We start from the raw sequence: 21,268 nt of genomic DNA on the forward strand, positions 1-21,268 counted from the left end.
ACCAACAACGACGAGACGGCCTACAGGGAGGAGGTGAGGGCCCTCGGAGTGTGGTGTCAGGAAAATAACCTCACACTCAACGTCAACAAAACTAAGGAGATGATTGTGGACTTCAGGAAACAGCAGAGGGAACACCCCCTATCCACATCGATGGAACAGTAGTGGAGAGAGTAGCAAGTTTTAAGTTCCTCGGCATACACATCACAGACAAACTGAATTGGTCCACTCACACAGACAGCATCGTGAAGAAGGCGCAGCAGCGCCTCTTCAACCTCAGGAGGCTGAAGAAATTCGGCTTGTCACCAAAAGCACTCACAAACTTCTACAGAGGCACAATCGAGAGCATCCTGGCGGGCTGTATCACCGCCTGGTACGGCAACTGCTCCGCCCTCAACCGTAAGGCTCTCCAGAGGGTAGTGAGGTCTGCACAACGCATCATCGGGGCAAACTACCTGCCCTCCAGGACACCTACACCACCCGATGTTACAGGAAGGCCATAAAGATCATCAAGGACATCTACCACCCGAGCCACTGCCTGTTCACCCCGCTATCATCCAGAAGGCGAGGTCAGTACAGGTGCATCAAAAGCTCGGACCGAGAGACTGAAAAACAGCTTCTATCTCAAGGCCATCAGACTGTTAAACAGCCACCACTAACATTGAGTGGCTGCTGCCTACACACTGACACTGACTCAACTCCAGCCACTTTAATAATGGGAATTGACGGGAAATGTTGTAAATATATCACTAGCCACTTTAAACAATGCTACCTTATATAATGTTACTTACCCTACATTATTCATCTCATATGCATACCTATATACTGTACTCTATATCATCGACTGCATCCTTATGTAATACATGTATCACTAGCCACTTTAACTATGCCACTTTGTTTACATACTCATCTCACATGTATATACTGTACTCGATACCATCTACTGTATCTTGCCTATGCTGCTCTGTACCATCACTCACTCATATATCCTTATGTACATATTCTTTATCCCCTTACACTGTGTATAAGACAGTAGATTAGGAATTGTTAGTTAGATTACTTGTTGGTTATTACTGCATTGTCGGAACTAGAAGCACAAGCATTTCGCTACACTCGCATTAACATCTGCTAACCATGTGTATGTGACAAATAAAATTTGATTTGATTTGATTTGATATTTCTGGTTGTTGATCAAAGTTAGTTGGCTAACTCATTGATGCTTTGTAGTATACCCCACAGGAGCAGGAACAGGGGGAGCCCCATTCAGCAGCTCTGAGGTCTGACTGAGGACCACTGGGAGAAGGTCCAGACTAGTCCAGACCCCAGGTAACAGGCAGTCTAGAATAGGTCTAGTCCAGACCCCAGGTAACAGGCAGTCTAGAATAGGTCTAGTCCAGACTAGTCCAGACCCCAGGTAACAGGCAGTCTAGAATAGGTCTAGTCCAGGCCCCAGGTAACAGGCAGTCTAGAATAGGTCTAGTCCATACTAATCCAGACCCCGGGGAACAGGCAGTCTAGAATAGGTCTAGTCCAGGCCCCAGGTAACAGGCAGTCTAGAATAGGTCTAGTCCATACTAGTCCAGACCCCGGGGAACAGGCACTCTAGAATAGGTCTAGTCCAGACCCCAGGTAACAGGCAGGTCTAGTCCAGACCCCAGGTAACAGGCAGTCTAGAATAGGTCTAGTCCAGGCCCCAGGTAACAGGCAGTCTAGAATAGGTCTAGTCCATACTAGTCCAGACCCCGGGGAACAGGCACTCTAGAATAGGTCTAGTCCAGACCCCAGGTAACAGACAGGTCTAGTCCAGACCCCAGGTAACAGGCAGTCTAGAATAGGTCTAGTCCAGACCCCAGGTAACAGGCAGTCTAGAATAGGTCTAGTCCAGACTAGTCCAGACCCCGGGTAACAGGCAGTCTAGAATAGGTCTAGTCCATACTAGTCCAGACCCCAGATAACCGGCAGTCTAGAATAAGTCTAGTCCATACCTCAGGTAACAGGCAGTCTAGAATAGGTCTAGTCCAGACTAGTCCAGACCCCAGGTAACAGGCAGTCTAGAATAGGTCTAGTCCAGACCCCAGGTAACAGGCAGTCTAGAATAGGTCTAGTCCATACCCCGGGTAACAGGCAGTCTAGAATAGGTCTAGTCCAGACTAGTCCAGACCCCAGGTAACAGGCAGTCTAGAATAGGTCTAGTCCAGACCCCAGGTAACAGGCAGTCTAGAATAGGTCTAGTCCAGACCCCAGGTAACAGGCAGTCTAGAATAGGTCTAGTCCATACTAGTCCAGACCCCAGGTAACAGGCAGTCTAGAATAGGTCTAGTCCAGACTAGTCCAGACCCCAGGTAACATGCAGTCTAGAATAGGTCTAGTCCATACTAGTCCAGACCCCAGGTAACAGGCAGTCTAGAATAGGTCTAGTCCAGACTAGTCCAGACCCCAGGTAACAGGCAGTATAGAATAGGTCTAGTCCAGACCCCAGGTAACAGGCAGTCTAGAATAGGTCTAGTCCATACTAGTCCAGACCCCAGGTAACAGGCAGTCTAGAATAGGTCTAGTCCAGACTAGTCCAGACCTCAGGTAACAGGTCCAGGCCCAGTCTAAACCCAGTACAGACCCAGACCACTTTCAGTCTCATGACTCCACAGGCAGGTGAGGAGGAGTTGCATTTACACACATGCATCAGTTTACACAGGGCCTACGGCACTTCCTTGTACTGTACATCAACCGTATTTATTCATACCTAAGCCTCTCAGCGTTTTCACACATATTGAGTGCAGGTGTAGGCCTACTGCTCGGACAATGGTTGTGTTGTAAAGTGCCATGATATATTATATGTGTTTAGAACAAAACCCTTTTCTGACATCAGATATCCATGCCACAATGATATCATCATACACTGAGTTCCACATGGCATAGGAATCAATATGGGTCATTTGTAAAAATGACTCCTATTCAAGCAGCATATTATCAATGTAAAAAGATATCCAGACCAGAAGTGTGTGTGTGTGTGTGTGTGTGTGTGTGTGTGTGTGTGTGTGTGTGTGTGTGTGTGTGTGTGTGTGTGTGTGTGTGTGTGTGTTTGTGTGTGTGTGTGCATACGCCTGCGAGTGAATGTATGTGTGTATACAATATGGTATGTAGAGATGGAGAGAGTGTGTGGAGACCACAGCATGTGTTAGTAGCTGCCTGCTGGATATCTGCCTCTGCATCGTCCATACCCTGGCTGTCAGAGGGTGAGATATGGGAGAGAAAGAAACGTCCACCCCCTGGCTGTCAGAGGGTGAGATATGGGAGAGGGTGTGTGTGAATTATGTGGATGATGTGCAGAGTCCACTATGGGAGGAGTGTATCTCCAGATGCTTCCAATTCACCCCCATGTGTCGGCCCCAGCAATGTGTGTGTAAAGCACGCTGTGTGTGTGTGCGTGCGTGCGTGTGTGTGTGTGTACAGTATGTGTGTGTAAACTACAAAATGTATACTACAAAATGATACAGTAAATAATGTAATAGTATAGTAAATGATATAGTAAATAGTAAATAATGTATTATTCTATAGTAAACTGAATGTTTTTTTCATGTGGGTGTGTCTGTGTGTTTGTAAGCTCTAGCAGTGTGTGTGTGTGTGTGTGTGTTTATGTGTGTACAGTAGGTGTGTATGCATGCATGTACACCCTCTCTCCAGGGTGTGTGTGACATGCTGTGGAAATAGGAGCCATCCTCTGCTTGCTGATGGAGATGGAAGTACTGACAGACAGACTCCCCCGGCCCCATGTCTTGGACTATGTCCCAACACTCTAAACTGGCTCCCCCTCCTCATCTCCTTCCCTAACCGGCTGATGTCTTGGACTGTCTCCCAACACTCTAAACTGGCTCCCCCTCCTCATCTCCTTCCCTAACCGGCTGATGTCTTGGACTGTCTCCCAACACTCTAAACTGGCTCCCCCTCCTCATCTCCTTCCCTTACTGAGAGACTAAAGCATTGGATCACTGCGTCACAATGCACTCACTAGGCATGTCATGTCAGATCAGTGGTTTTGAAAGAAACCAAATGAGGCAAGGGAGCTATTAAAGAATATTGGGACACATCCCCAGTCATATGGTAATACCATTAACCTACAGATGAATCCTGCTATGGCCACAGCACTCTTGTATGTATACATAACGGTGTATTGAGTTGAGGGTATTTAGTTGGCATAAGTGCAAATACAGTCAGCAAGCATAGTGAAGCGTCAATACTGTCAGATTGATGGAGAATAGTAGCCTTGTATTACCAGACTGATTACCTCTGAGCTATGGTTGTACGAGGTTAGGAGAATAGTAGCCTTGTATTACCAGACTGATTACCTCTGAGCTATGGTTGTACGAGGTTAGGAGAATAGTAGCCTTGTATTACCAGACTGATTACCTCTGAGCTATGGTTGTACGAGGTTAGGAGAATAGTAGCCTTGTATTACCAGACTGATTACCTCTGAGCTATGGTTGTACGAGGTTAGGAGAATAGTAGCCTTGTATTACCAGACTGATTACCTCTGAGCTATGGTTGTACGAGGTTAGGAGAATAGTAGCCTTGTATTACCAGTCTGATTACCTCTGAGCTATGGTTGTACGAGGTTAGGAGAATAGTAGCCTTGTATTACCAGACTGATTACCTCTGAGCTATGGTTGTACGAGGTTAGGAGAATAGTAGCCTTGTATTACCAGTCTGATTACCTCTGAGCTATGGTTGTACGAGGTTAGAGAATAGTAGCCTTGTATTACCAGTCTGATTACCTCTGAGCTATGGTTGTACGAGGTTAGGAGAATAGTAGCCTTGTATTACCAGACTGATTACCTCTGAGCTATGGTTGTACGAGGTTAGGAGAATAGTAGCCTTGTATTACCAGACTGATTACCTCTGAGCTATGGTTGTACGAGGTTAGGAGAATAGGTGAATATAACAAATAAACAATGTTTTATTTCACAATGATCATGGCTTTTAAGTTTGGATTTGAAGGATGTACTTTTTGTCCTGTGAAAAATAACCTGTTAACAGGTTAACGGAAGTGGTAATAAACATGAACATTTTCTAACTAACTGATAAATCCATACAGGAACTGAGGAAGACGAAACATCCTGGGACGATTACCTTCAAATGCTTGTCAGGGGCACAACTTTGTCTCCACCTAGTGACAACATATCACCATAACATACACTATATCCACCACAACTAGACGATTCAACCCAACCACAATCTTCCACAACATGAATAAATAATCATATAAATAGTAATATAATCAGTAATATAGTATTATATTTATTGAGTAAGGTTTAGGAACCATTTATGTCATCATATTGTATAGAACAAGTCATACAGTGCACCCCAATACCATTGTCACATCAGCTTTGACAAACACTTACATTTGAGTCATTCAGCAGACGCTCTTATCCAGAGAGACTTACAGGAGCAATTGGGGTAAAGTGCCTTCCTCAAGGGCACATTGGCAGATTTGTTTACCTTGCAACACTCTTAAAAGATAGACTACATGTCGCTGAAGATGAATGTGTCCATCCATATGCACTTCTTTCAAACATGGTCTGTGCACGTATAACCTTCTTCATATCTCAGAGTATAAATATCAACATTTTATGATGTCTTAAAGTAGCAATAGTCATATACTGTAACAAAACATTCAAGACATTGATGCAAAGAGAACGGCAGGGAATCATAATACCAAACCACTGAATGATGTAGGAAACACAAATAAAGTTTATCCGGTTAAAGACTACCATCAACATAAATTCAAAAGCTATTGTGACATTGTTGTTAAACAGACAAAGGCATACTTTGATTACTACAGTCTACAGTACAGAAAGAGCCCCGATCATATGTTTTATTATATATTTTATATTATACATACTATAATGTTATATCATATTCTGACCCATTTCGATTAGAAAAATACATGAATAACAAGAACAGCTTTCTGTTGGTCACTCGGAGGAATAGAGAAAATACCATCTGTATAAGTGTCTTCATCTCTTGGAAAACAGCAAAACATCCATAGAGCTTTGACAAAGGATTGTTGTCATTGTATCAACTGGAATTGGTCAGCTGAATTACCAGCACTCCTAAACAACAAAGACCCATGTCCTGTCTTGGTAATGGGCAACCAATACTATTTGAATGTGTCCTTGACAATAGTCAAGCCAATGAATGCTCTCTTGTGGAAACTTATCAGACATGTTCTAAGTCGTAGGAAACAATAACATGTAAATATATCTTCTGCCTTGAGGAATGTAGTTAGTCTTTAGAAGCAGTAGTCGATGCAAGGCTGCCTGGCTGCTCCACAACCAATCAGACAGAAATAGAGTTGCAAAATTTCGGCAACGTTCAAGAAATTCCCTGGTTTTCCTGAAATCTCGGTTGGAGGAATCCTGGAATCTGGAGGGAATAAGCAGACAATCCGGAATCCCCCAAACAGGTTTCTGGAAAACCAGGGAATTTATTGAAAGTTCTCCAAATATGGCAACCTTACACAGAATACTACAGGAGCACTACACAGGAGTATATACCAATATCTACCACTGGATGGGGATACTAACCCACACCAGAGGAGAGGACTGACTCTAACCCACACCAGAGGAGAGGACTGACTCTAACCCACACCAGAGGAGAGGACTGACTCTAACCCACACCAGAGAGGACTGACTCTAACTCACACCAGAGGAGAGGACTGACTCATGACAGTTCAAACCTCTCCCGTTCAACTAGAAGTCACCCATAACCCCTGAATCCTAATCTTAACCAGTAGCGTGACAGAGAAAGATCTGAAGCTGTATCAGTGGTAAATGACAACATGTTTCTCCAGCATAAAAGTGGTTGTAAAATAAGTCAATTGGTTCTGGTATTGAAAGATGAGTGGTAGGTTTATATGGTACTGCAAGAAAGGCAATTCCGCCGATATCAACACCTTTAGCATAGCATACAACACAGAACCACATGTGTTAGTCAAGCTACGGAGGCAACACATACAGAAATGTTGCAACGTTTCTCTTAGCAGCGTTTAGTGCTATTTTCATTCATATCAAGTTTTCCCCATATCGGCTTGATTATTCTGTGGATATCAATCAACTCATGATTGTTTTCTTTGTGACGTAGATCAAACATCGCTGACCATGGGATTCCCTTTGTGGTGAACCATTAAATTGGTGTAACATTGCTATCAAAGAATGCGTGATAAAACAATGACAGAGGCACGTTGTGGGCCACATCCGTGACACACTGGATATAGCACTAACTGAATAACCCTTCGTAAGCAGCAACACCATGAGAGTTTGTACAGTACACTTGATTCTCAGTCACAACCACTTCGGGTTGCCTTCCAGTTGTGTGGAATGTTGTGAAATCTACAGTAAGGATTTGACTGTATTGACAACATACAGTAAGAACTACCTTACATAAACAGCAGCAGGTTACCTACAGAAAATAACAATACCATAATACCAAATCATCTCTTCTTCATTGGCCTTGTCTTTGAGAGAGGGGGCTGTGCATGCATCCAAGCTAAAGGAGGGGTGCAGAAGGATCCAGGAAGGTCCAGGCAGGGTTGGATCGTAAGGTTCAGGGGTTAGGAGGGGTTAGAGGTCAAGGGTGAGTGTTCAGCAGGCATCGTTGCTCCCTGGCCCATGAGGCAGGATGGTGTTGGGGGGGCTTGACGGTAGGGTTCAGTAAGGATCCAATTTAATCCTTCTGTGTAAGCAGCATGTGAACACCATCCCACAGATCTGAAACACACACAATTGTTGTGAAGGTCAATCAAGGAAAAAGGTGAGTCGTCATGGTAGCATAGTGGGATAGCATGAGGAGAGTGGGTTAGGGGTGAGGAAGTGTGTGGTTACTATGGGAACAGGTGTGCCGAGCAGCCAGCTGCAGTGGTGTAATTGGGCCTGTGGTGAATGTTAAAGCTCCCACTATGACTGTTGTTGGAGAGAGATAATCTGTGAACAAACATTCATTTAGAAACTTACATTTTTCAAAGGACATTTCTCTCTGAAGCCCTGCCAATGTTCTCAAAACCATAATGTAGTGTTATAATCCATTAATAATTAATCTACTAGAAATCACATGAGTAAACTGAGGGAAAATATTGGGTACAATTAAATGGATGTTTTACAAAATGAAGAATGTTTTATGATGTTTTTGTCATTTTCTGTGAGGCGTTTAAAACAATAAGAAATAACAAATGATGAATGTAACATATGCAAATACTTAGAAAGGAGTCTATGGACACAAGGAGTGTGGCATTTTGAAGGTTTGTGATGCAAAACATTTTGCCTAGTGCACTCCAAATTCTCCCACTTGATATTTCTTCTCCTTAAGTATTCTATAAAGTACATTCAAAACTCCACTTGTGAGTTGGACTGCTTTAAGATCCTATGAATACTTTGTGTGTAGGAAAAAGAAAGAAGTGAAGTGATGCTGGGATACAACAGACCTGTGTAGGTACTTTGGTTGATCTGAGAACAATATGTCATTTTCAGCTTGCGGCAGGACGCCCAGAGAGCTTTAGTTGCTGCTTGTTTGGATGAAGGAGCCGACATCAATAAAATGAGATTAAGGTAGAGAAGAAATGGGAGGATACAATAGGCCTTGACGCACACAACATAGCAACACACACACACACACACACTTGTGCTTTCACTCTGCCAAAAGCATTAAACTGTCCTTATTTCTAACAAGATCATCCCACGTCATCACTATTAAGGGATAGGGGATATGAAAGGTCTCATTGATCTGTGAGACAACAGCAGAGTTACAGTAATACACAGGGAAAAGGCTGAGAGGTTAGGACTTAGATGAGGCACATTCGCTGGACGGGTGTGTGGTGTGTGTGTGTGTGTGTGTGTGTGTGTGTGTGTGTGTGTGTGTGTGTGTGTGTGTGTGTGTGTGTGTGTGTGTGTGTGTGTGTGTGTGTGTGTGTGTGTGTGTTGTGTGTGACGGATGAGAAACGACAAACAGAGGAGGGCTGAGATTCAATCAACGGCCCCCCTGCAAGTCTTCTCCTCTCTGAGGGTATTATCGACCGGGGTCACAACATGGGGAGTAGATTTGTCAAAGAAGGCCTTGGCGGCTCGGCACTCAGGGCGGTTTTACGATGCCTCTAACCCTGCCAGCACCACTGAGAATTCAGATGACAGAGTGAGGAGGTAGAGAATGAAACTCACAACTCACAGAGAGATGGAGGGAGCTGGAGAAGGAAGAGACGGAGGAGGGAGGAGGAGGAGGGACGAGGAGGGAGGAGCAGCCGGAGGCAGGAGGGAGGGAGGAGGAGACAGAAGCAAGGAGAAGGAGACAGAGGATGGAGGACAGAATGTGCTAAACTTCCTTTCTGCTCGTTAGTTTAGCATTTGGAATGACAAGGAATATATGGAAAGTAGTTTCAATGTGGCAGGTGAAGACACTGACAAGAAATAAGTTATCAAAAGTGCTGTAATCATAAGAAACTATGAAGAAAGAAATCATGAACAATACATTTAGCAGTGTCCTCTTTTCTTATTATTACCCAATTTTAGATGATGAGAAATGTATTGTAAGGGTTTCTTTCAAATCTGGTCCAGCACAGCTGTCATTCGCGTTTATTTGTGGGCATTAATCTCATAGTCTAGTCTGTGGGAGCACTTCAGTGAACTGTTTGTTTGTCCTTGGATTGTGGATAATGTTGTCAAGCTCTTTCAGCCATGCAAAGGTCAAAGGTCAACATGCATGTGTCGGTCAGCATGGTGTCCCTATTGGGGTGGGCGTTGCTCAATGGTACTGAGAATAAAGCATAGGCCAGGCAATATAGCATGCATGATCTGTGATCAACTGTCTCTGTCTTCTTCACACACACACACACATACAAACAGAGATACACACACACGCGCGCACACACACAGACACCCGCATGCACACACTCGCACACACACACCCACCCACGCACAAGTGCGCATACACACAAACATGCAGACAACACATATCTACACAAAAGACACAATCAAAAAAATGAACACATAGACACACACACAGAACACATTTCCCACAATGCCCTCCAACCTTATCCCGTCCCCACTGAGTGTGACCAGACAGAGGCTTAGCCAATCACACGGCAGAGAAGTCCTCCTCCTCTTCTTTATACAGCAGATAGATAAAGCAGGCCGTCAACATGGCCCCGGCCAGCTATAGAGGTCACACACACACACACACAGACATACGCACACACACACACAAAGAAATACACACACATACAGACATACATAGACACAAACGTAAACACACACATGCATACACACAGACATACATAGAGATACACACACATACACGCACAGAGGGGTTAGTGACCTATATTAGACGAAGTATAGGGGAACACTGAAAGAGGATAGAGACTAAATTGATTAGCGTAATTATAACCAAACTAAGAACTAAGGTACAGAGACTATGACTATTTCAGTTATTAAAGACAGAGAGGAACAGTTGACACAGAGACTATGACTATTTCAGTTATTAAAGACAGAGAGGAACAGTTGACACAGAGACTATGACTATTTCAGTTATTAAAGACAGAGAGGAACAGTTGACACAGAGACTATGACTATTTCAGTTATTAAAGACAGAGAGGAACAGTTGACACAGAGACTATGACTATTTCAGTTATTAAAGACAGAGAGGAACAGTTGACACAGAGACTATGACTATTTCAGTTATTAAAGACAGAGAGGAACAGTTGACACAGAGACTATGACTATTTCAGTTATTAAAGACAGAGAGGAACAGTTGACACAGAGACTATGACTATTTCAGTTATTAAAGACAGAGAGGAACAGTTGACACAGAGACAGTACAGGGACATCACTGACAGACTGACATTACTGACAGACTGACATTACTGACATACAACTAACATACAATCAGACAGAGACCTTCAAGCCCAATAGAGAAGAGCCCATTTAGATCAAAAGCTGGTCGAAATTAGTTTGGGACAAGATGGGTGATTTGTCAATGGGATCACGAACACATATGAAGGACATACAGTGCCTTGCGAAAGTATTCGGCCCCCTTGAACTTTGCGACCTTTTGCCACATTTCAGGCTTCAAACATAAAGATATAAAACTGTATTTTTTTGTGAAGAATGAACAACAAGTGGGACACAATCATGAAGTGGAACGACATTTATTGGATATTTCAAACTTGTTTAACAAATCAAAAACTGAAAAATTGGGCGTGCAAAATGATCCTGCCCCCTTAAGTTAATACTTTGTAGCGCCACCTTTTGCTGCGATTACAGCTGTAAGTCGCTTGGGGTATGTCTCTATCAGTTTTGCACATCGAGAGACTGACATTTTTTCCCATTCCTCCTTGCAAAACAGCTCGAGCTCAGTGAGGTTGGATGGAGAGCATTTGTGAACAGCAGTTTTCAGTTCTTTCCACAGATTCTCGATTGGATTCAGGTCTGGACTTTGACTTGGCCATTCTAACACCTGGATATGTTTATTTTTGAACCATTCCATTGTAGATTTTGCTTTATGTTTTGGATCATTGTCTTGTTGGAAGACAAATCTCCGTCTCAGTCTCAGGTCTTTTGCAGACTCCATCAGGTTTTCTTCCAGAATGGTCCTGTATTTGGCTCCATCCATCTTCCCATCAATTTTAACCATCTTCCCTGTCCCTGCTGAAAAAAAGCAGGCCCAAACCATGATGCTGCCACCACCATGTTTGACAGTGGGTATGGTGTGTTCAGGGTGATGAGCTGTGTTGCTTTTACGCCAAACATAACGTTTTGCATCGTTGCCAAAAAGTTCAATTTTGGTTTCATCTGACCAGAGCACCTTCTTCCACATGTTTGGTGGCTTGTGGCAAACTTTAAATGACACTTTTTATGGATATCTTTAAGAAATGGCTTTCTTCTTGCCACTCTTCCATAAAGGCCAGATTTGTGCAATATACGACTGATTGTTGTCCTATGGACAGAGTCTCCCACCTCAGCTGTAGATCTCTGCAGTTCATCCAGAGTGATCATGGGCCTCTTGGCTGCATCTCTGATCAGTCTTCTCCTCGTATGAGCTGAAAGTTTAGAGGGACGGCCAGGTCTTGGTAGATTTGCAGTGGTCTGATACTCCTTCCATTTCAATATTATCACTTGCACAGTGCTCCTTGGGATGTTTAAAGCTTGGGAAATCTTTTTGTATCCAAATCCGGCTTTAAACTTCTTCACAACAGTATCTCGGACCTGCCTGGTGTGTTCCTTGTTCTTCATGATGCTCTCTGCGCTTTTAACGGACCTCTGAGACTATCACAGTGCACGTGCATTTATACGGAGACTTGATTACACACAGGTGGATTGTATTTATCATCATTAGTCATTTAGGTTAACATTGGATCATTCAGAGATCCTCACTGAACTTCTGGAGAGAGTTTGCTGCACTGAAAGTAAAGGGGCTGAATAATTTTGCACGCCCAATTTTTCAGTTTTTGATTTGTTAAAAAAGTATGAAATATCCAATAAATGTCGTTCCACTTCATGATTGTGTCCCACTTGTTGTTGATTCTTCACAAAAAAATACAGTTTTATATCTTTATGTTTGAAGCCTGAAATGTGGCAAAGGTCGCAAAATTCAAGGGGGCCGAATACTTTCGCAAGGCACTGTAGCTACAGTAGTTATCTTATCTTATGCTTCATATATATGTGTGTGGGAAAATGTCAGCGTTTTATTTGGGAATATTTTGTCTAATGGGGGGGGGGGGTCTTTAGGCTAATAAAACATGTGTTTTTCTTAGGAACCCCAAATTCCCATGTCGACAGTCTCCACGGTGACAAGATCACATGACTCCTCTGTGGAATTCCAAGAGAAAAGCTATGGGAACACTGAGAAGAGTGGGAGCCCTGGTTGGTTGGAAGGAGTAGCCAAGAGGGAGCCAGTACCGTATGTTCAGGTTTGGTCTAAGCTTGGGTTGGGCCGATATATGATGAAATCTAATATCATGATATTTGACAATGACGATATATCGTGAAGTGCAAGACTATACTTTATCTAAAATGTACAAATCAAAACGGTGCAGTTTTATCAGTTAGATTTGATTTAACATTTTGATACAGCCTAAATGAATTAACAAGGCCTTGTTTTCTCGCCATACAAAGATCATTTATGGAGAATACGACAATAATATTGTAAATAAGCAAAGAAATGGCACAGTCTGGAATTATTAACAGAGTGAAGTGGTACCACAGCTAGATTGGAGATGTCCTGCTCCTGACCGCAACACATCTAGCTGGTCCCAGATGTGTTGATGCCGTATTGTGTGCTGGATATAACTGACTGACAGAGCATGACGAGGGTTGGCTAGAGAGCAAAAACTAAATCTGAGATTTGGCTACCAAACATCACCGGACTGCAATAGGAAACCTCTCAACCCGAGCATCACCTCCCAAGCTTGACGAAAACACCAATCTATGAACAGCATTGACTGAACAGTAAACCATTCTCAGGAGATTTTCATGAGATCGTTCCATGCTGGGGGATGGAGAGTCCAGTCCCTGTGGAGTTTATTTTCAGAGAGCAGATGGATGGTGGAGAGCAGCCGCCCCATCCAAGAGTTATTACAAAGCATGCTGGGAGAGAAAGGTATACCGTTTCCTGTCCATGGCCCCATCTCAATGTGTCTTTCCTTGATTCTTTACATCCTATCTCCTCACTTCCTCTTCAAAACACATTGGTCTGGGGGGGGGCTTTTTCTTCCGATACTGCTAAGAAGGGCGATATATCGATCAGAAACGTTACGATACTGCTGAGAAGGGTTAGGGTTATGTCGATCAGAAACGTTACGATACTGTAAACGACATGAGTTTCAAATATGGAAATATAAAGTGCACATTTGGACTCACGGGTGTGTGGTTTGCTTGTATGACATCAAAGCATTATTTATTATAATCCTCAACGTCTCAGCCTTCAGAACACGTCGACTCCTCTCGATTTATAGCATTTCTCTCACTCAAACAACAACAAATGTGCAAACGTAGCCCAATCAGCGGGAGGGACGGGGGCATCTTCTTGTCGCGGGCTGTGCTCAAGTTCACAGCTGTCAGTCAAAACCCACACAGAGCTGTGAAGCGGAGACCCAGAGCTCTGAAGTCAGGTATAGCATGTTACTGTACAGCCACTTCGTTCCAATTCAGGCGCTTATCAATGGCAAAATCTGCCATTTTGAAGCCGTATACGGGATGACAGGGGCTGTGAGTGGATTGGGCTACGAGCTTGGTCCATCTGAGACCAAACCAAATCAAATCCCAGAATGTGAATGGGATCAGATTACAGCTGAGAGGATATAGGGAGGTAGAGTGCATTGAAAGGTTGTCCGACCGGTAATAGGAGTTACTGGATGCATCTTTGAGGTAATAGAAAGATTATGGCCACATTGATGTTTATTTAAAAAATAAAATTTGGAAAGCCTTTTATCATGTGGATATATTTTGAGACTGATATAAAAAATAAATTAAAAAATTCTTAAGCAATGGTCTCACCTCTTAACCCGTTACTCTACTAAGAGGAAGAAGCAAAGTTAACATCACCTTCTCTCTCTCTTTCTGTTCACAATCTCCCCTCCTATCCATCTAGATACTAGCTAGCATTGAAGACATTTTAACAGCAAGGCTACCAGTATCCACAGTAGCAGATTATATCCACTATTATCACTACATTATATTGATATCCACGACATCGGTGATACTCCAAATCCCCCCAAAACTAAATGATACTTTGTGATAGTCTGATAGTGATAGCTTGTGTCTGTTGTGAGGTGCTACCACAGTACTGAAATATAATAGGGCCTCGTCATTTCCTGTTAATAAAGACACTGGCCAGTGTTAGGGGACCGACCTGTAGACAGGCCACTCCTATCCCCACAGCTCCGATGATCAGCAGGTGGTCAGCCAGGAACTGCTCCAGCTTGGTGATGCAGCCACCCTGTGGGGCAAAGGTTACAGGTCATAGGTCAAATCACTTATAGTTGGGCTGTAATGGCATGAGCTCAACTTCTCCGAGGCATCAATGTGTATAATTGGGCTGTAATGGCATGAGCTAAACTTCTCCGAGGCATCAATGTGTATAATTGGGCTGTAATGGCATGAGCTAAACTTCTCCTAGGCATCAATGTGTATAGTTGGGCTGTAATGGCATGAGCTAAACTTCTCCTAGGCATCAATGTGTATAGTTGGGCTGTAATGGCATGAGCTAAACTTCTCCGAGGCATCAATGTGTATAGTTGGGCTGTAATGGCATGAGCTAAACTTCTCCTAGGCATCAATGTGTATAGTTGGGCTGTAATGGCATGAGCCAAACTTCTCCTAGGCATCAATGTGTATAGTTGGGCTGTAATGGCATGAGCTAAACTTCTCCTAGGCATCAATGTGTATAGTTGGGCTGTAATGGCATGAGCCAAACTTCTCCTAGGCATCAATGTGTATAGTTGGGCTGTAATGGCATGAGCTAAACTTCTCCGAGGCATCAATGTGTATAGATGGGCTGTAATGGCATGAGCCAAACTACTCCTAGGCATCAATGTGTATAGTTGGGCTGTAATGGCATGAGCTAAACTTCTCCTAGGCATCAATGTGTATAGTTGGGCTGTAATGGCATGAGCTAAACTTCTCCTAGGCATCAATGTGTATAGTTGGGCTGTAATGGCATGAGCTAAACTTCTCCGAGGCATCAATGTGTATAGTTGGGCTGTAATGGCATGAGCTAAACTTCTCCTAGGCATCGATGTGTATAGTTGGGCTGTAATGGCATGAGCTAAACTTCCCCTAGGCATCAATGTGTATAGTTGGGCTGTAATGGCATGAGCTAAACTTCTCCGAGGCATCAATGTGTATAGTTGGGCTGTAATGGCATGAGCTAAACTTCTCCTAGGCATCAATGTGTATAGTTGGGCTGTAATGGCATGAGCTAAACTTCTCCGAGGCATCAATGTGTATAGTTGGGCTGTAATGGCATGAGCTAAACTTCTCCTAGGCATCAATGTGTATAGTTGGGCTGTAATGGCATGGGCTAAACTTCTCTGAGGCATCAATGTGTATAGTTGGGCTTTAATGGCATGAGCTAAACTTCACCTACGCATCAATGTGTATAGTTGGGCTGTAATGGCATGAGCCAAACTTCTCTTAGGCATCAATGTGTATAGTTGGCCTGTAATGGCATGAGCTAAACTTCTCCTAGGCATCAATGTGTATAGTTGGGTTGTAATGGCAATGAGCTAAACTTCTCCTAGGCATCAATGTGGCTAATCTATATTTAGCAGCTTGCCATATTTTCTCATGGGAGGATGGACACACACACGCACGCACGCACGCACACACACACACACACACACACACACACACACACACACACACACACACACACACACACACACACACACACACACACACACACACACACACATTATGCACACACATACATTATGAACACACACACACCTGATTGGTGTAGTCAGTGTCTATCATATTTGGATCAATCCAATGCTTTTAAATCCTTGAGGGGGTGTGAACAAGGAGAATTGAAATTGGGCTATGCTCTTCATTTACCATAGTATTTTTATCAACCCTACCCATTCCAGCTTTTTCTATGTCTGTCTCCAAATTGCTGCAGTAATTGTGTGTGTGTGTGATACAGAGTTACACTGCAGAGAACAAACTACAGTAAGATAAAGGACTTGGGCAGTGTAAATATATTTTAAGGTAATACACAACACAGAGGACTAAAGGTCAAGAGGGAATTAACTATGAATGGAAATAGTGTTTTTTCTGTAATAGGGAATGAATGATCAATGGGTCAGAGACATGGGAGGAATTTGTCTATACATTGAGCCTGAAATAGGATACTTGTTATTTGGCCAGTGGCCCAGTTTATTTGCAAGGAATTCTAATTGGTCAACCCCAGGATAGGGTTGGGTTATAAATTACATCCTGTCTCTTTGTTCTGTGGAGAGAATCACTGAGGACAGGGAACAATGAACATCTACCTCTCAGCATAACAACTATGATTTTCCCTCTTTGAATAAACCTATTTATCTCCCCCTGATTTGCTTTGGGGTCTGTGTTATTGAAGAGTAACATCAACTGCTAACAGGCAGCCTGAGAGAAGTAGAGAGAACAGTGGGATTTATTAGGCCTCTCTCAGGAGGCTCCTTCCCTGACCACACACACACACATCACTCAGATGTGGGTAGAGGGGGCATTGAGGAGCCATGGCAGGATGGAGTGCACGTACATGTCCATGTGCAGTCACCTCCGTACATCCAGTGTCATACTGTTTTACCAAAGAGCTTTGACCGAGTAGGTTGTTTCAAGCCATGTTGTGAGTCACAGTTCTGAGGACATTTTCAGAAACATCTCAGCTTCCTAGACAAGTGAAAACACATTGACGAGCACATTTTCAACCCAAGTGTTTTCCGAATGTGTGGGGAGCTGTCAACCACAGCTGACTCCCTAAATGCACAGTAAATATTTCAGTTCCACCCATATAAACTTTGTTTAATTATAAAGCGATTTTATCAAAGTTTCACTCCTCTGAACTGGAGTAACATTGACAAGTGGAATGATGATAGCGGGAACCAAGGAGCGAGACGTGTGTGTGTGTGAGTGTGTGAAAGAGAGAAACAAGCACAGACTTCTCCTGCTTGTCACAGATAAAAGCAAAAGGAGCATCTCAAATATTGTATGAAATATTCTCCGAGCTCTTACTCTCTCAGCCCTTACTGATAAGAAAGCCTGTCAAGTAGAGAAAAGTTGCTGGCGAAAGTGACTTTCCAAATCAGAGTATTTGACTGTTTCAGTTTCATTGACAGAATAAGAAAGGAGACAGTTGAGCTCTGAGGGACATATCATCTGTCTGTCCCCATTTCAGACATTAGCCCAATACAACCATCTGGTCCTGAAACATTGATCAATTGTTCCATGTCGAGATCCATTCATTTTTTTGGAAAGATTTATTTGAAGGAATATTTTAGGATCCAACTTGAATTGTATTGATCCATTAAATATGAACAAATGGTTAGATCTGAAATCATGATGGACCGTTCCATTCCACTGACAGTGCTGGGCTCTGCTGTCATCGCTATGAAATAGAATGACAACATAACACATTTTTACTGTGGTAGAGTCCAGTTATGACACCCTAAAGTCTGCTGGAACCCATTTGGCACATATTTGCTGTTGAATGATGATTTTCCAATGGTCCCACCCACCTCAGTCTTGTAGATGTTGGAGGGGTGGTCTCTGCGGCCACAGAGGGTGGTGATGGTCTTACAGCAGCTGTCCGGGACCACCCTGCCCTCCGCCACAGCCGAGGTCATGTACACACTATGCAGCCAATCAAATGAGTTGTTGCTGCCACAGCACTTGAACTGACCAACAGAAGAAGAAAAGTGGAATTGTGTTTATCATTAGCTACACTTAGTTGATGTCTGAAAACCATCACATCTAATTCAAATCAATCAACAACATAATGAAGAGGCAGAAAAAACACATCACAAAAAAACATTTGTAAACCAAGTAGTCATAACTACATATTACAGACTGCATTGACATCTTGCATCATACTGTACCCATAAAGTGGAAGTGACCTCGCATATGATTAACATTGAACCTCACATGCTTCAAGGTGAACAGGGATGATTGTGTGTGTGTGTGTGTGTGTGTGTGTGTGTGTGTGTGTGTGTGTGTGTGTGTGTGTGTGTGTGTGTGTGTGTGTGTGTGTGTGTGTGTGTGTGTGTGTGTGTGTGTGTGTGTGTGTGTGTGTGTGTCCTACAGCAGTTTTATGAGTTGAGTGTAACAACTATGTACCATAACTAGTATCAACCAGCTTTACCACTGGCCCTCCTGTCCCTTCAAGCAAAACTAAGCAAAGGCTAATGGGAGATTGAGTCCCTACATCCTGCTGTAGTCTGTCCACGGCCAGGGTGATGGCCTCTTTCCCTGGCTGGGCGTAGTTCTCTGTCATGGTCTCATTCAGGTGCTGCTTCAGCTCCTCACTGAGCTAGGGGAGGGAGGGAAGGGGGAGAGAGAGAGAGAGAGAGAGAGAGAGAGAGAGAGAGAACACCTCAGTTAAGTGGCAGAGGAGAGTGAAGTGGGGTTGCCTTGTTCAGGATGAGCTCTGTCTGGAGATCATGGCTCAGGGTTGAGATCAGGGCTCAGAGTTGAGGTCTGTCTGGAGATCAGGGCTCAGGGTTGAGATCTGTCTGGAGATCAGGGCTCAGGGTTGAGATCTGTCTGGAGATCAGGGCTCAGGGTTGAGATCATGGCTCAGGGTTGAGATCTGTCTGGAGATCAGGGCTCAGGGTTGAGATCTGTCTGGAGATCAGGGCTCAGAGTTGAGTTCTGTCTGGAGATCAGGGCTCAGGGTTGAGATCTGTCTGGAGATCAGGGCTCAGGGTTGAGATCTGTCTGGAGATCAGGGCTCAGGGTTGAGCTCTGTCTGGAGATCAGGGCTCAGGGTTGAGATCTGTCTGGAGATCAGGGCTCAGGGTTGAGATCTGTCTGGAGATCAGGGCTGTCTGGAGATGGTTGAGATCTGTCTGGAGATCAGGGCTCAGGGTTGAGATCTGTCTGGAGATCAGGGCTCAGGGTTGAGATCTGTCTGGAGATCAGGGCTCAGGGTTGAGCTCTGTCTGGAGATCAAGGGTTAGGGTTGTGCTCTGTCTGGAGATCAGGGCTCAGGGTTGTTCTCTGTCTGGAGATCAGGGCTCAGGGTTGAGCGCTGTCTGGAGATCAGGGCTCAGGGTTGTGCTCTGTCTGGAGATCAGGGCTCAGGGTTGAGCTCTGTCTGGAGATTAGGGCTCCAGATACATGGTTATTACACAGGTATCACACACACACCAGGTAAGCATGCACACACATGGCCACTCAAATGCAATGGAGATAGTCCCAGAACTGCACTCCAGACTCAATGAATAGATCAGTATTTAAAAATAAAACAAATACAGGGGGTACACAAGAGGATAAAAGATGAAGGTGGAGACATAGTCACTCACCCTCTGGTAATACACGTAGGCCAGGACTCCTGCCACCAGCTCTATGAGAAAGATCAATAACAGACAGCAGAAATACTGGAGACAGAGAGACAGAGACAGAGAGAGACAGAGAGACAGAGAGAGATCAGTCTTAACACAGTTCAGTTCAACACTTACAGGCAAAACTCTCTCTTGAATATAAGACAAAATGCAGCATTAACTGCATGTCTCTGTTTAGAACAGTCTCACTTAACATCTTTACCAACACTCACTCTTAGACTCCTACCAAAAATCACTCAGTTATTGTGACAATGCAGATATAAAACGTTCCATCAAGTGTCTTTGTATTGTCACGCACCCGCATTCCCAAAGCTGATAGAGAATGGAAAAAGAGCAATATGACAGACAAAGCAGAATGAGGAGAAATGGGGTGTGAGATGTCTGTCATATATCTCCTTGCAGAGAAAGAGAGGGGGGAATAGGGAGCGAACAGAGTGTAGAGGGGGGGATACATTTCATATTTGAGAGAGAGAGAGAGAGAGAGAGAGAGAGAAAGAGAGAGAGAAAAATAAAAGCGAGAGAGAGGTTTTGATTTCCGCTGCAGACAGCTAAATGTACTGAGAACTAAGAGAGTAAATAAAACACTCCAAACCATCTCTGAGAAACAACAACCAGAACAACAAACCCTGCAAAACCTCCAAACCAGTCCTCAGTAAATAACCCTGCAACACCTCCAAACCAGTCCTCAGTAAATAACCCTGCAACACCTCCAAACCAGTCCTCAGTAAATAACCCTGCAACACCTCCAAACCAGTCCTCAGTAAATAAACCTGCAACACCTCCAAACCAGTCCTCAGTAAATAACCCTGCAACACCTCCAAACCAGTCCTCAGTAAATAACCCTGCAACACCTCCAAACCAGTCCTCAGTAAATAACCCTGCAAAACCTCCAAACCAGTCCTCAGTAAATAACCCTGCAACACCTCCAAACCAGTCCTCAGTAAATAAACCTGCAACACCTCCAAACCAGTCCTCAGTAAATAACCTTGCAACACCTCCAAACCAGTCCTCAGTAAATAACCCTGCAACACCTCCAAACCAGTCCTCAGTAAATAACCCTGCAAAACCTCCAAACCAGTCCTCAGTAAATAACCCTGCAACACCTCCAAACCAGTCCTCAGTAAATAAATCTGCAACACCTCCAAACCAGTCCTCAGTAAAGAACCCTGCAACACCTCCAAACCAGTCCTCAGT

The 21,268-nt window shown here is 43.8% G+C and overlaps 1 protein-coding gene across 1 annotated transcript in view; it reads right to left on the bottom strand.

The window, feature by feature from the left end:
• Positions 1-5,269: 5,269 nt before the first annotated feature.
• LOC135532386 (tetraspanin-11-like) overlaps positions 5,270-21,268 on the bottom strand; it is a gene marked incomplete at its 5' end in the record, with an annotated part of 29,693 nt that continues 13,694 nt past the window's right edge. The window contains 6 exons of the mRNA XM_064959943.1: positions 5,270-7,760; positions 10,069-10,191; positions 14,884-14,970; positions 18,251-18,409; positions 18,937-19,041; positions 20,036-20,110. Coding sequence (XP_064816015.1) covers positions 10,114-10,191; positions 14,884-14,970; positions 18,251-18,409; positions 18,937-19,041; positions 20,036-20,110 — 504 coding nt within the window. The remainder of the gene's footprint in view (positions 7,761-10,068; positions 10,192-14,883; positions 14,971-18,250; positions 18,410-18,936; positions 19,042-20,035; positions 20,111-21,268) is intronic.

This window comes from Oncorhynchus masou, unplaced genomic scaffold, assembly GCF_036934945.1.
Source record: "Oncorhynchus masou masou isolate Uvic2021 unplaced genomic scaffold, UVic_Omas_1.1 unplaced_scaffold_1850, whole genome shotgun sequence".
NCBI classification, from domain to species: domain Eukaryota; kingdom Metazoa; phylum Chordata; class Actinopteri; order Salmoniformes; family Salmonidae; genus Oncorhynchus; species Oncorhynchus masou.